General features: G+C 32.8%; 1 protein-coding gene across 3 annotated transcripts in view; it reads right to left on the bottom strand.

Annotated features, from left to right (window-relative positions):
* The window catches only part of LOC148956847 (protein singed wings 2-like), a 39,635-nt gene extending 29,511 nt beyond the window's left edge, over nucleotides 1-10,124 (bottom strand). The window contains exons 1-3 of one of the 3 annotated variants that reach the window (XM_089087530.1): nucleotides 10,083-10,124; nucleotides 5,155-5,546; nucleotides 155-520 (exon numbers count right to left, since the gene is read on the bottom strand). In XM_089087530.1, coding sequence (XP_088943656.1) covers nucleotides 155-520; nucleotides 5,155-5,503 — 715 coding nt within the window. In that variant the 5' untranslated portion in view covers nucleotides 5,504-5,546; nucleotides 10,083-10,124. Of the gene's footprint in view, nucleotides 1-154; nucleotides 521-5,154; nucleotides 5,547-6,701; nucleotides 6,721-10,038 lie in introns of those variants that run through there. The other 2 variants (XM_089087523.1, XM_089087538.1) reach the window with 2 other exon arrangements.
* Nucleotides 10,125-16,496: the final 6,372 nt, after the last annotated feature.

Here is a 16,496-nt window from a genome sequence, read left to right as displayed (position 1 = left end):
AAGTGTTTAATCATAAAACCAACAAGTTAAATTTATAATTTGTTTTAAATATCATTGCATTATTTTTTTGGTGCTCTAAAACCACGCTACCTCTCAAAACTCTGAGCTTATCACTACACAAACACGCATGAAAAAAAAAACTAAGGACATGTACCTGATAAATCCACACTTTCCAAATTTGGTAAGACAAACTTGACATCAACATTCAATTCGGAAAGTTTATTATAGGATATATTCAAGAATTTTAGCTGTTTCAAATTGACAAAGGCATTTCTTTTCCCATTAATTGGGGAAAATTCAGCTTTCTTTTCAAGGCGTTCAACCAATGTCATTAACAGCTTATTGAGTGCGGGGTCTATTTCAAAATCTTCATTTTCTGCATAAAAATGGGACATGATGTCTTGTGCATGTTCTTCGTTTAGAAGAGCCTCGTAAGCATCGTCTGTGAGAAGCTTGAGAATCTTCTTCTCATTAAATCCTGAGCCATTATCATGAAGGTCACGGTTCTCCCTTGATTCCCCTAAAATGGACAAAAACTTAAATCAAAACAATTTAACAAGATATTAGCTGTTTGAATATATCTAGCTTTTTTTCTTTTGCTTTTTTTGTCACGATTCTCTATTGATTCCCTAAAATAAATCTAGATCTTAAACGAAAACTTAAAACTCTTTTTTTTACAAAGAATCAACATAAAAAAAAACAAATCCTGAAGCAAAGCCTGTTCAGGTAAATTATCACCATACTTGTTTTTTTATGATACAAGACACTCTTAGAACTGGTGGCCAGTGTTTACCCACCCCCCCCCCCCGAAAAATACCCCCCATGGAAAATGAGGCTTTCCAAATTTGAGAATTTCATTTGAGTTGTGTTTTTTTATTTTCCATAGGGGGAAGGAATTTTGGTACGGTACTTGTGTATTATACGCCACTCACTCAAGTTTATGCTGTGTAAAACTCGAGAACAACCGGCTTCTTCGTTAGTTTCTTTCAGGCTAGCACGAGACAAGGCAAAGACCAGTGACATAATAGAAGGGCTATATATTTTGCTATAAGGCTATATACTTTTTAGTTAGGGTTACATATTTGCACATAAGAGGGGGGGGGGTAAATTATTTGGACAGTTTGAAGTCAGAAGACAATTCTTACTTCATAATATGCAGAATAATTGTACCTAACATATTTTGCATGAAGACCCAATATACTTTACCCCCCAAAAGTGCAAATATATAGCCCAAATTTATTTCTAAAGTAACGAAAAAACCAGTCTGTGCTCGAGTTTTACACAGCGTAAACTTGAGTGAGTGGCGTATAACACAAAAGCATCGGAATGTTTCATGGGGAGAGCTGGATTTCCCAGTATTATTTTAAAACGATCAGAAATTAAATTAATTTTTCTTTCAACTGAAAGGAAGGAGCAACATCAAAACTTAAAACAAACAGAAATTATTATGTATATGAAAGGATTTCCCCCTCCCACAGGACCTTGCTCTTTACGCTGAAGTTTTGACTTTTTGTCCAAATTCTTTAAGAACGATTCCTGAAACACAACGACCGTTTAATACAATAAGCTTTGTTTTAAAATTCTATAAAAAAACACTTTAACGTAAAGAGCGAGGTCTTGAGGAGGAGGCAACCCCTATCATTTATGTAATAATTTCAATTCATTTCAAGGTTTGATGTTACTCCTCACTTTAAGTTGAAAAACTTGTTTGTTTTTTTTTATTTAATTACTTACAGATAGTATTTGTTAAAGGGAAGCATAAGTTTTTTAAAGAAAATTAAAGAGCCTCATTAAACCAAAAATGAGCAGAAATAAAGTCGAATAATCTTTAAAGCAAAAACTATGGAGTCTAATAGAAAAAAATAAAAAGATATAAAATATTTTTTATATGAAAAAGACTAGGTCAATAAAAATGAACGGAAATCAATATAAACAACTTTTTCCACATAAAAAGTTTGTCAAAGAATAGTAAACAGCCTCGTTAAGCCAAAAATGATTAGGAATAAATTAAAATAATTTTCCAAGCGTAAAACTACCACAAATCACCGTAAATAACCTATTCAAACGCAAAACAGCAACAATTAACATGAGTAGGGCTGACATCCCCCACACCTCCTCAAGACCAGAACATAATTTACAGTTTAGTGAAAGCAAAATACATTTTAAATGTTTTCACTTTTTTGACTTTAACAAAATAAAGAAGTATTAAGACTATAAGAAATAGATATTAGAAATGTATATCAAACTGACAATACACGGTTTTTTTTTAAGTAAAGTGCAAATTATGTTCTGGTCTGAAGAAGACATGGCTGTTGTAATCCATACTCCTTTTAATTTTAGCTAATTTTGAGTTTGACTAGGCTATCTATTCTAATTTCTGTTAGTTTTGGGTTTCATTTATTTGTTAATGGTGATTGGATGGGGATTTGTGGTAGTTTTACGCTCCGAAAATTATTTAAATTTATTTCTACTCATTTTTGGCTTAACAAGGCTGTTTACTAATCTTTGACAAACTTGTTTTGTAGAATGTTCTTTTTTAAATTAATTTCTGTTCATCTTTTATTGACAGTCTTTTTCATAGAAAAAATATTTTATATAATTTTGTTTTTTTTTCAATTAGAAATTGTTTTTTTAGTTTTCTTTATATTGTTTTTTAGTTTCTCCGTAATTTTTACTTTGAAGATTATTTACTTTATTGCTGCTCATTTTGGTTTAATGAGGCTCTTTACTTTTCTTTAAAAAAACTGGTTCTGTATGTTTTCCATTAACTATCTCTAATTAATTAAATAAATAAACAACAAGTTTTTCAACAGGTGTAAGGAGCAACCTCAAACCTTAAAACAAACAGAAATTATTACGTATATGAAAAGGTAGTATATATAGCTAGTAAATATAGCTGGTCTGCATGCAACATGTGTTAGGTACAATTATTCTGCATGTTATTAAGTAAGAATTGTTTTCTGACACTAGACTTTCCAAATACCCCCCCCCCTTATGTGCAAATATATGGCCCAAATTTATATGTTTAATTATATATTTCCCATCTATTCTGTCACTTGTCTCTGTCTTGTCTCGCGCTAAGCTGAAAGAAACTAAGGAAGAAACCGGTTTTTTCTTGAGTTTTATATAGCGTCAACTTGAGTGAGTGGCGCATAATACATAAGTAACATGAAAAAACAAACTCAAATAAAATTCTCAAACTTGCAAAGCCTAATTTTCCAGGGGGGGGGGGTATTATCTGCAGGGGATATTTCCGGGGAGGGTATTTTCCGTGGGGGGGGGCTATTTTTCACGGGCAATTTTCTTTTTTTGGGGGGGGGGGTATTTCCGGTGGGGTATTTTTCCGCGGGTGGGTATTTTCCAAGGAGTGAATGCCTAGAAACGGTAGAACTAATAATTTCAAATATCAAATACCTCCCTTGTAGACTCATGAGACATTGGTAAGAACCCCTAAATTAAGTGGTTAGCATCAAATATATCAGATATTAAAAAAAAAAATAATCCTTTCTCAAAATTTGAACTTCTCTCAATGAAAAAAAAATTAAATAAATTACAGACTAGGGAATTCTGCACAAAAATTCCAATCCTTCCCTTGAAAAAATACACAAATAATCAAATTTTTATTGGTTAACCTAGTATTTTTTATAAATAGATAAGATGCCAGAATAACTAATAATTTCAAACATCAAACACACTCCTTATGGACTAATCTAATGAAGAAATAAAACTCACCTAAGCTTAGATTATGTTAATGATTTAAGCATCTTAAATGAAAATTTTAACAAAATGAAGGAAGTTTTAGAGGTTTTGTGAGTTGAATGAGGAAGAATAGGTTTGAAAATGAATGCCAAGAAGACTAAGTCACTAGGACTAGGAGTAAGTGAAGGTGACAATGTGATGATGGATAATGAAAAAGCCAATCAAGTGGACAGCTTCACTTACTTAGGTAGTAGGCTTATTATTAGTAAAGACAGTGGGTGCAGTGAAGGTGTTAAAAGTAGAATAGCCAAGGCCCAGGCTGTTTTTACATAGCTGAAAACAGTTTGGAAGAATGGGAAGATAAATCTGCAAACCAAGTAGTAAAGAGGAAACCATGGTCCATAAAATTCACAAGTTTGAAAAACACGTTTTTAAACAATCTATCTCATGAAAATAATCTTCCAATTGACACTAAATCGAAAATATTAACTATTACACAGATTTAATGGTACTATAACTTTTAATTTATTTTTTTTTAACTGCAAAAGAGGCTTAAAACATAATGTAAAATTGGAAATAAAAAGTAGCCTACATCATTGAAATCAGGTCCATCAAAAGTATTTAGATGGAAGTCCCCCCCCCCCCTATATTGAAAAAAGGAAACTTTATTTTTTGCATTGGTAGGCTATTATTGATCGATTTGTTTTCCACTGCTAGTAGGTTACTCAGGCAAATGCAGAGAAGTGGTTAATGGCTAATATGAAAGCAAATGGTTAAGCCAACTTTGGTAATGCTGCCCATAATGTTAAACTAGAAATGAAAAATACATCACTGAAATCAGGATAGTCAAAAATCGTTAGTTGAAAGTTTGCCCCCCCCCCCCTAATATTGAAAAAGGAAACTTGAGTTTTTGCAATGGTATTATTGATTGATTTGTTTTCTAATGCTAGCAGGTTACTCAAACAACTGCATAGAAGTGGATAATGGCTAATTTGAAAGTAAATGCTGATGCCAACTTTGGTAATGATGCCCATGTGACATGGATATACCTATTTTGCTAATAAACTTTTTCTGTTATAGCCTAAAGAAAGAAAGCCTACTTATACCATTTTTGGAAGAGCATTTTTACTGCTTAACACAATAAGTTTAGTGTCTTTCTTATTGTTTTTGGTATATTTTCCTTAATTTTATTTATCATATAATAATGCCACCAACCCCCCTATGAGGGGGGGGGCAGCCATCCTAATAGCACGCAGATGCAGGGAATTCAGCTGATGAGCCTCCAAATACTGAAGAAGAATGCTTGAATGATAACATAGTTACAGTCCCAGGAACCTAGTATTTGGAATGTCATACCTATATGGTATTAGCTTTTTTATAACTTGTCCTCAAAAATATGTATCTTCTTTTTTTTAACCTAGCAAAACATAGGGCATTAGTTTAAAACAAACTTACGTTGCCAATAAATACTGCTTAATGCATTTCCTGTTATAGTTAGTTTTTCAAGTTGCTGTAGCATTGGAAAAGGTCCATTAAGCATTTCAAAGTTGTTATCTTCAATAGTGAGCTCATGAAGGTTTATAAATGATTCAAAAATTGATGGATCCAATTTTCCTAAATCTACCTCTGATATTTTCAGACCGATCACTTCATGAGGATTTTCAAGGAATGGTAACTGTTCAAGTTGAAAATCAAGACATGTTTCATCACTGTGATTTCTGGAAACACAAAGCGTTCCTATTGATTGACTTCCATCTGAAATTCCAAATGATAGCCAAACAAGGAGAAATAATCCTACTTGCATATTCACATTCAAGACTTGTTAATTATCTTTTCACATTTGCAACCTGAAAGAAGATAGAAAATCTAGGAAAACTAGCAAACAAATATAAAAACCAAAACAAGAAAATGACAGTCTTAACTAAACTTGTACATGGTTGATTAAAAAAAAACCATCCCAGAGGACTGAAAAAAAATGCTTCTTCTCTTAAAAATTAACTAAAAAGGTTTAGAAGTCATAGTATGTTAGGTAAAAAAAAATGATCATGGTCTCACCAATTTTTAAGTGGAGAAAATCTGGTTGAATAAAAACCAAAACAAGAGCAACAAAAATGGAAAACACTGAAACTGCTGAAGGAAAACTGCTACAACTAAAGTCCCTCCAGCACATAGCTGCCTGAGGCCTGTACTGCTACACACGCACCTCCTCCATCCCAATCACTTCAAAACCTCCCTCTTTAAACCCTTCCAGGAAGTTTTCATTTCCCTTAAAATCTTTCCTTATAACATCCTCCCACCCTATTTGGGGATGACCTGCTTTTTGTTTGGCCAACAATGACAATATTTGGCAATCTTTTATCCTTCATCCACAGAACGTTTCCTAGCCATCTCAACCTATCTCTCATTATAGCCCTAGAAACCAGGATTGAACCAAATTTTTCGTGATGCTCACCATTTGAGATAAGGTCAGTCAATCTGGTACCCAAAAGAACTGTAGGCAATTTCTCTGAAAAACGCTTAGCAAAGCCTCCTCCTTTTTTTGAAGTGTCCACGCTTTAGAAACATACTTGACCACTGTCATCACTGTATCTTCTAATATCCTTATCTTGATTCACCAACTTATCTTCCCTTTCTTACAAACTTTTTCCAACTGTAAAAAAAACACCCTGGGCTTTGGCTATTCTACTTTTAATATATTCAATGCCCCCACTGTCTTTCCTAATAATAAATTAAAAAACTTTCTGTAAAAAAGTTTTCACAGAAAAGTAAAGAGCCATATTAGATTTAAGACCTGCAAAAATAAATTTCTATAATCATTACACTCAAAAAGATCAGATATTAATATGCAACCCAGATTAGAATAAATGACCCCCAAAACAAAAAGAAATTAATATAAATAATAATAGCAAACATAGGTGCTGATGTAGATGAATAAATAAATCTTAAAAGAGGGAAAAATTAAATTGAATATTCAAGTCAAACTTAAAAGAAATAAAAATTACTAAAAGTACTATTTTGACTAATCCCCTTTTCCCCCTATTCTAACCGTAAAAGTATAAAGCCTGTTGCATCATTTGCATTTATTGCAAATGAAATAGCTAATTTAGGAAAAATTTGGGAAGGGTAACTATCTTCCAAGAAGTTATGACGTTGGTAGACTTCAGGATGAGAAATTGAGAGAAACATTCCACAAATAATTGAATGCTATATTGGAGAGTTTGGAATTTGGCAATGTAGAAGATGGATGGAATAATTTTAGGAAAATAGTTTGTGAAGTCGTTGATGGTGTCTTAGGGAAGAAAAGTTAGAAACACAGCTAAGAGTAGCAAGGAAAATGTTTTATGTTTAATAGGGAGGAGGAAGGGCCTGCAAAAAAATTATTTGAGTCACAGATCATATGAAAACAAGATGAATGAAAAGAAAGTGGCGAAAGCATTCAAATGTAAATTAAGGAGGTGTGAAGTGGAGGCCATAGATAAAATTGCCAAAGATCAAACAATGCAGCCACACAGCATAATAGTAAAATATTGTACTGGCATGATCATAATGAGAGGGAATAGCCAAACTAGACTTGTCCTGGTTAAAGACATGAGCATGGCCACAATTAGTGAGAAGGAACAAATTAAAGAGTTATGGGCAGAACATTTGGAGAACATGCTAAAACATGATAGAGTTACAGGAGAAGATATTGAAAAGAATGAAAAAGTTTGTGACACTTTGGATATGAAGGAAGATTTATTTTGTGAGGAAGAATTAGTGGTAGCATCAAAGGATTAAAATATAATAAGGACCCATGTGCTGATAGTGTGGTAAATGATTTTTTTTATACAGTGGTTGTGAGGTAAGAGATAAGATACTGAAGACTATGAAAATGATTAGTGAAAAAAGGTGAAATACCTAGCGATTTTAGGAAAACTTTAATTAAACCCCTCCATAAGAAAGGTGATAAGAGTGAGTGTGGTAATCATAGAGGCATTAGCCTGGTTTCTCTAGGAAACAGATTACTTAGTATAACAATACTCTTTTATACTTAGAGATTCTATAGATAATAAGAGAAGAACCACACACGTTTTGGAAGGGAAGTGGGCGCATCAACCAAATTTTCACTCTTGGATTAATAATTGAAAGTGTCAGAGTCATCAACAGCCTTTAGTCCTAAGTTTTACAGATTATGAGCATGCGTTTAATTTAGCTGATAGAAGAGCTTTGTTGAAGGTCATATTCTTGTTTGACATAGCCAAAATTTGCTTCTAAACTATTACATTTTCATCATATTTTGTCTTATTTCATTAGCATTAACAAAACTTCACTTTTTGCATGTTGCCTAGCTAATAGAACAGTACTGCCTAAACAAATCCTTTTTTAGGCTATTAAAGATGTTCCAATTTCTTCTTTTTTCATCTATTTCAACTACTTCTTGAAATAGTGAAAAGTCTAATATCTAGAAAGGTAAAATTCTGCTTTAGCTACTTATGGCTATCTTGGAAAGGGGTTAGGTTAGAAAATTAAATGGTATAAATTTACAATTTTGACTGATCATAAGGAGACATGTTAAGAAAACAATTCTTACTTTTTAATATGTATAATGATCCTACTTAACATATTATTCAAGGGGAGAACCTTTATCCTCAAATCTTTCCTCTTTTTTCCTTCTTTTTCCAACTTAAAAGAAAAAAATTACAATTTTTGCCATGCTTTATTTAAAAACATTAAATGTTTTTAAATGTGTGCTATAATTTTGTTTATAGATGGCATTCAATCCCCATATTAAGTTCTGATTAAAAAAAAATTAAACACAGTTATAAGACATTGATCTTAGAACCTATATATTAACAGAGTATTTACCCTCACCCCCTAATGTGCAAATATATACCAAAAATTGTATTCTGAATCTAAATATAACCAAATGAACTTTTCTCTAATCCCTAAGTATTTCCAATACTCCTTCTCCCTCTAGAGGGTTTTGACCATGGATGACCTTTAAAAACCTGTATGTTATAAAAGTGAAACCTAGCAAAATAGATTTTCTGCTTAAATGACATAACAAAATTGTTTTCAGCTTCACAACTTTGCTTGATCCTAATTTATAAGGTTTTAAAGATATGCAAATATATTTCCTAAATTTTGAAAAAAAACAATGGCTTCTATACTTGAATAGGCTAACAGGAATTGTATTTTCAGAACTAAAGCCAGAGATAAAAAAAAACCGATAACTGAAAATTAAGGTAAACTGTTGTTTTGTTAAAATTTCAATAGGTAGCCTATAGACCAATTTATAAGGTTTTAAAGATATGAAAATACATTCCTTAATTTTGAAAAAAACATTGATATGGCTTAAAATTCTACTCAAATAACAGAAATTGCATTTTCAGAACTAAGGCCTGAGAAAAACAAACTGATAACTGAAAATTAAGATAAAATGTTGTTTTGTCAAAATTTCAATAGGTACAGAACTGTCATATAGGCAAATTTTAAACTCTCTAGAGGAAGAAGGGGTAAATTTGTACCAAATCATATTATTGACTTACAAATAAAGTGAATATAGCCTACCACTGGATGCCTTTTTTTATGCTCTTTCCAAATATAATAATCATTTTTGTTGGAAATGAACTTTACACCCACCCCTTTATATACCAATTCAGGGCACATTAGGGGGGGAGGGGGTGTTGGAAAATTTTATTTCTGATATAAATGGGAGGTAAGTTTAAACTTTACCTCAACCCCTCTAATGAGCAAATATACACCCTGAATTGGTATATAGGGGTGGGGATAAATTTATTTCCAACAAAAAATGATTATTATATTTGGAAAGAGCATAAAAAAAGGCATTGAGTGGTATATTCACTTTATTTGTAAGTCAATAATATGATTTGGTAAAAAATTAACAAAGAAGGAGTGGAGGGTAAAGTTCTACCAAATCATATTATTGAGTTAGGCCTAGGACTAAAGTGAATACACTATTTGATGTCTTTTTATGCTGATTACAAATATAATAATCATTTCTATCGGAAACAAATTTCAGCCCCCCTATATATGCCAATTCAGGGTTAGGTCTATAAAGGGGGGGGGGGCTGTAATTCATTTACAATAGAAATAATTATTATATTTGATATCAGCATAAAAAAAGGCATAGAATTGTGTATTCACTTTATTCCTAAATCAATAATATGATTTTGTAGAACTTTACCAAGTGGAGTTAGGTAGGCCTACTTCAAAATAGCCAGGACATAGGCTACTTTAGAATGTAGATCCATTCCTGAAAGTTTCATTTTCCTAACCTAACCCCTTTCCAAAATAGCCAAAAGTAGCTATAGTAGAATTTTAGCTTTAGAACCATACGAGAGTACTGATTGGGGAACCAAATGCTAGACTCTTTTAGTTACTTCCTGATTTATGAGCTGGTTTGTGGCTTTGCTTCTGATTCTTCGTTGTTCGTATTTGAGCACTCAGGGTTGCCTCTCGTGAAAAAAAAAATGTTTCTTTACCATGTTCTATGCAAGGGCACCTACATAAAGAGGGTAAAATTATCCCCTAGATGTGGTAAAATACTTTTAGATTGATATTTTGTTTCTTCTCAAGCGAAAATTACCTTTGAAATTTTGAAAAAAAAACCTATTTACATCTTTAAGCAGAGAATAAAACAAATCCTGGCTTCCTCCCTTTATTTTCCCAAATTGGTTTCCTTGGCTTGTAATCCAGTCACTGAAAATTGGTTATCGGTGATCTAATCGAAATATTTACTTTTTCTTTTTTTTTCCTTGTCGATCCAAATCCCAATTTTTTCCTAAAAAATATGGAAACAATTTATTTTTTACTCTAGTCGAGCTAGTATAATTACTAGGACACCAGCAAAAATTTTGAAAATTGTCTTTTTGTATTTTCACTGAACAAACATGTCCCACCCTTCAAGGGCGCCGGCAAAAAATTTCCAGGGGGGGGGGAGCAAACACCTAAATATCAGTGGTGGTTTGGCGACAGGGAATATATTTCAGGAGTTTTTTTTCATAGGAATAAGTTTATTTTTAAATACTCTTAGGAAAAACGTCTCAAATAAAAAGAGCAATTAAATTGCATGCAAAATGAAACAAAATATAGTGAGCTTTAGACCGCAAGGATTCCTGGCAAATGGATCAATTTGTTTAATCAATAGCATACTTAATTATTATACATTTAATCTTAAACCAAAATTACAGAAAGATTGCTTCCGTAGGTTATAACATATGTAGACTTGTCTTTATGCAATTTCCTAAGCCTTAGATAGTTTACAGAACGAGTAGGGATACTCAAAAATCATCGTGCCTGTATAGATACTACGTTTTGATTTTATACCGACCATGTAAATTGTTCCTCTTTCACAACAGGACACTTCTCCCCCTCGAACTTAAATCCCTTATATTTTCAGACATTAAAAAAAATAGAATAGCGAAAGAAAAACAAAATCTAAACTTACTATCCAGCCGTCAAACTGACCCTATTTCTTTTTATTGTCCTATTCAACTAAATAAAATTAACAGGTTCAAAAGAAAATTCCGTCACAAAAAAAAACAAAAAAAACAAGCGATCTTATTAAAGATATCTTTATTAGATACTTCGTCTCAGAGAACCCTACCTTAGAGGTTTTAAGCTCTAATCTTCAAAATGTGAAATTTTGCTTTTTTTTCAGAATAAACATCGTCAATGCATGTTTATTTGTTTTGTTTTTCCCCAGGAGTGATTGTATCAAACCGAAAGTGCAAGATAACTGGGAAGGAGCTCATTCAAACTTAATTTTCAGCTCTTTTTTAGTAACCATACAGATCGGACTAGGAGAAAGTCTTGTTTTCTTGCTATTTTAGGGCACAAAACTACGACTTTACCCCGAAGAGGATGAATTTGCAATCAATTTAAGATTCTGAGAAGCTAATTGATTTAAAAGTATGAATAAATATATTTTAGGCTTTCCAGTTGTAAAAGAAGTAATGCCACACGGTGGCAGTACTGGATTCAACCAAGTTGATTCGTTTTATTTGTAATGAAATTAGGTTACGTTTGGCGATCTGTAATTGCGTATCAGCTATAATGAGGTTGGTGAGTCATTGTTTAGGTGAGGGTTGGGTAGATTCCTAAAAAAGTACATTCTAATGGACAAACTACTTACTCTTCACGAGGCTTCAGATAAATTTTGAATGAGGTAGAGGAGAGTAGGAATTGATTAAATTGTTTCTATACAACTAAAATATTACATTCCCATTTCTACCAGCACAGAGGTAGAAAAGGCAAGGCAGGTCATCATCAGCCCCGCCAGGAAATTTCTTTTGGGAGGCAAATACGGCAGGAACTTAGTTTTCAGCAATTTTAAATGGTGTTATTTTCTTTTTCTATTTATATGAAGTATTTCATATAAATAAAAAACAAATGTATTTAAACAAATGTATGTAATTTATTTATCGATAAGAAAATCCTACTGTAGAGGTTGTGATGGCTTCAGTTATGTAGAAGATCGAAAGTCTCACAGAATTTTCATCCATACAAACAATAATACTCCTTTTCATTCAACCGAAATTCTTTTGTAGTAATATTAACAGGGACTGTTTACCAAGATTACTATTCATCGCCAATTTTTATTGTATATTCAAATTTTGTTCAAAATTGAAATTGAAAATTTTAACGTAGAACGGTACTAATACACGTACAATTATTGATTTGGACATTTCAAAAGCAATTAATCAGGGATTTAAGGGACATGTACTCAAATTATATCTTGGTTAGGCCTGGGTATGGTTTGGAAAACAATTAGAAATTAAATAAAAAAGAGTATTTCAACTGAAAGCAACAAACAGATTTAAAAACTATTCGAACAGATTATTCTTTTAATGAAGGGGGCTGTCTCTTCTTTAGCTCCTCACTCTTTATTGTGAAGTTTGGCTTTTTTCCAATTTTTTAAAGAAAATTTGCAACTGGAAAGATAAGATTTTTCAGAAAACCAAAAGTACTTTTTTTTTATTAGCAAGGTGTTTGAGAAGGGGACAGTCCGCTTTATATACAGAGTAATTTATGTCTGTTTTAAGTTTAAAACTTACTCTTTATTTATGTTGAAAACCCTTTTCTATTTGTTTAATTACATTTCATGAAACTGTAAAGTTTATCTGAATACAGTACTTTTGGTAACGCAAAAAAAGATCGATATTTCAATGATCTCTGTTTGGATTTTAATGGGTAGTCAAACTGTTCGTTGCTATGAACTGTAAGTACGGAGTCACCCGGCTCAATAGTAACCGAAACTCTAAAAAACTGAATTTTGATACCAATTGATATTGCAAAAGAATTGGCTTATTATGCTGATTCCAAATATGTAAGTTTCATTTTGTTTAGTTTTACCCATCAAAAGACAGGAGCCTTAGAAAATGTGTCTGATTTTTTAAAAATAAGGGGGAAAGATCGCCTCGAAGTCATAGAACCTTAATGAAAATTACACCATCAGATTCTGCGTTTCAAAGAACCCCACTGTACAGGTTTCAAGCTCATATCTGCAAAAATGTGGAATTTTGTAATTTTTGCCACAAGAAAGATGAAGTTGAGTCCGAACGTCCAACGGGTTGTACATCCTTCCGGCCTCCCAGGACGTAAGAAAAAATAAAACTTCCATTCCATCGTCTTGTGCTATTTTTTATCGATAAATTCCAAATTTCATATTCGTACCTACTCAGGAACATACCCAGGACCCAGGAGGATCACGGGTGCGTGTTTATTTGTTTGTTGTTTGTTATCCAGGAGCGATCGTATCGACCCAGTGGGCCTAGACCGTCGAGAGAGGGCTCATTGTAATGGAAATGAAAGGTTCTAGTGCCCTTTTTAAGTGACCAAAATAACTGGAGGGCAACCAGGCCCCCTCCCATGCCACCATTTTCCCAAAGATCATCCGACCAGAATTTTGAGATAGTATTTTCTTCAGCATAGTTGAAAGGCCCAATAACTATGTGTTTAGAGATAAAATAACCCCTTACAGCCCCTGGGGAAAGGTTTTAAGTTATAAAATTTACCCGTTGTTTTATTTGTTAAATTGGGAATATGCATGTAGTTTTCGGGTAGAGAGGGAAGTAAGAGTTTTCTGCTGGGAGGATTTTTATACAGGGAGAATTTTTGGGAATTTTCCAGGGGGTGAGCTTTTCAGGGGAAATTTTACACTTGGTGAATTTGCCAAAATTTCTATACGAAGTTTCTCTATATGTTGTTCTTTTTCTTTACCGATTCAATTTTAGGCGTGGAGATGTTAAGGGTGATTTTCCGGGGTAAATTACCACCAGGATTGAATTACCAAGAGGATCTTTCTGTGGGGAAGGGGGTTTTCCCGTGGAGGTGGAGCCAGGTATCCTGGTGTTATTTAAAAAACGATCGGAAATTAAATAAAAAAATAAGTTTTTGAACTGAAAGTAAGGAGCAATATTAAAAGTTAAAACGAACAAAAATTAAGACGTATATGAGGGGGTTCCCCCTCCTCAACACCTCGCTCCTTATGCTAAAGTTTAAATTTTGTCCCAATTTGTTAAAAACAATTCCTGAAACACAAGGGTCGTTTAATTAGAACAACGAGTAGTTTTTTTTTCAAGTGCCGAAAAACTATAGCATGAAGAGCGAGGTATTGAGGAGGGGGGCAACCCCCCTCATATACGTAATAATTTATGTTCGCTTTATGTTTTAATATTGCTCCTTGCTCTCAGTTGAAAAAAAAACTTTTTTTATTCAACAAAGATTAGAGACAAACATTTTTCTAAAGGCAATGAAAAAAGTATGTCAATTAAAGTAAAAGTATATAAAAATAGAAAAAGTAATTAATTAAAAAAAACCCACAAAACAATAGCATACTTACAAAAACTAAGATATAAACTCCCAGCAGTCAGTTGTGTTGAGCAATACCGAAGCATTGAACGGATATTTTTTAACGATATCGACAGTTTTCAATTCGGTTATCAAACACCATAATATTTAATGCCTTTAGACTCAACTGCTTATAAAAAGTAACGCATTATCAAAGTAGTTTGTCCAAAGTAAAACATTAAAACTTAGATTAAGAAAATCAAATTAAAATTTTTAATTAAATATTTTTGATTTAATTTTGAATACCGAAAACCAATATATTTGACAAATTTATGCATCATAACCGTAAAAAAATTTATCTTTTTCAAAGCGGCAACTAGATAAATACAATCACTCCTGCAAAAATAAATAAATTATGATAAAACACAAAAAAACGTATCCGTTCAGGGGTAAAATACTAAAATTCTCAGCATTCCTTTCAGATAAAACATTTCTAATTATAGAGGATTAATGTATCAGGACATAGGTACTCTTGTAATGCAAACAAAATTTGAAGGTAATTTTTTCCAAAGTTGCCTTTTATTAAGTCGTTTTCCTTGTATTTTCTTTAATCATACAAACTTTCTTGTGTACTAATAATTGCACTAATTACTAATAAATAAATACATATTTAGGATCACCATAAAAAGCTGATACTTTGATTTAATATTATAATATTTAGGCTCTTACACTTTCGTTATAGGTCAAAATCTATTGGCAGACAGCCAACAATGGGGAAACACAGATTTTTTCTATGGTTTTCCCATATTCTGTTTTTTTTTCTTTTGGTTTCCTTATAATTACTATATAGTCCAAAATTTCCAGGGGTGCATGGCTCCCCTGCCGTTGCCCATGCGACCCTTCACAAATTTTGAAAAGCATTGGTATTATTGCTTCTTTAATAAAAAAAAAAGAAGTACTTGTTAATTATACAAAACACACCCAAGAAGAAATATTATATTAATCCTAATGAAATATGCCAAAATATGATGAAAATATAATACTTTAGTTTATACAATAATTTAATTTGGGCTATATATTCGCACATTGGGGGGGGGGGGGAGAGTGGCGGTAAAGTAACGTAACCTATCCTTACCCCCCTCCTAATGTTGAAATAGTCCAAGTTGTACAAGTCCAATGCATTCTGTCGCCCGTTGTTTGTCTTTGTGGCTATGAAACTGGTTGTCATAGATCGTACATTATCGTTATTATGCTTAGCACATTATCCTTAGTGTGCTTTCATTCCTAGAGCTGTCCTCATGGGCTGCGTGGGTCACGTTAAATCTGAAGGTATAGCTTTAGAACCTTTCAACTATGATAAACAAAATGGCTACCTCAAACTTTTGATAAAAAAAATTTGGGAAATAAGGGAGGTGGCAGGGGGACTGGTAGCCGTCTGATCTCTTTGACCAAATATAAGGGACACCAGAAATTTTAATTGTCGTTCAAATGAAACCCATTCCAATGTTCTAGGACCGTTGGTTCGATACGATCGCACCTAAAAAAAAAAAAAAAATTAATACGCATCCGTGATTTTTCGTCTGGCAAATAGTACGAAATTTAACACTTTTGCAGACAGGGGCTAAAAACATTCTGATACGTCGAATCTAATAGTTTGATTTCAATTAAAGTTCTCTAACTTTTAGTGGGCGTTTCCCTCCTCTTTTAAGAATCAGGCAAATTTTCACAGTTTCTTAGCCTTTTATAAGTAAAACTAAGCTAAATGAATCTTATATATTTGGAATCAATATAATAAGCCGAGGACATATCGATTAATATAAAAATTCCACTTCCAGAGTTCCAGTTAGAATTCAGTCTTCTTGCTCCATTCTTACAGTTCGTTACCACAAGCTGTTTGATATGTTAGCGGATAAATCCAAAAACTTAAAGAATAGGACGTTATCTCCGCTTTTTAGGTGTTTCAATTACAAATAAGAGAATTACTGGAGTTTCGATTAGATGTT

Source organism: Artemia sp. Qi Xiang Cuo, chromosome 1 (assembly GCF_049724085.1).
Source record: "Artemia sp. Qi Xiang Cuo chromosome 1, ASM4972408v1, whole genome shotgun sequence".
Lineage (NCBI taxonomy): Eukaryota > Metazoa > Arthropoda > Branchiopoda > Anostraca > Artemiidae > Artemia > Artemia sp. Qi Xiang Cuo.
Note: the sequence above shows the minus strand (reverse complement) of the source record. Positions and strands in the feature narration are given on the sequence as shown.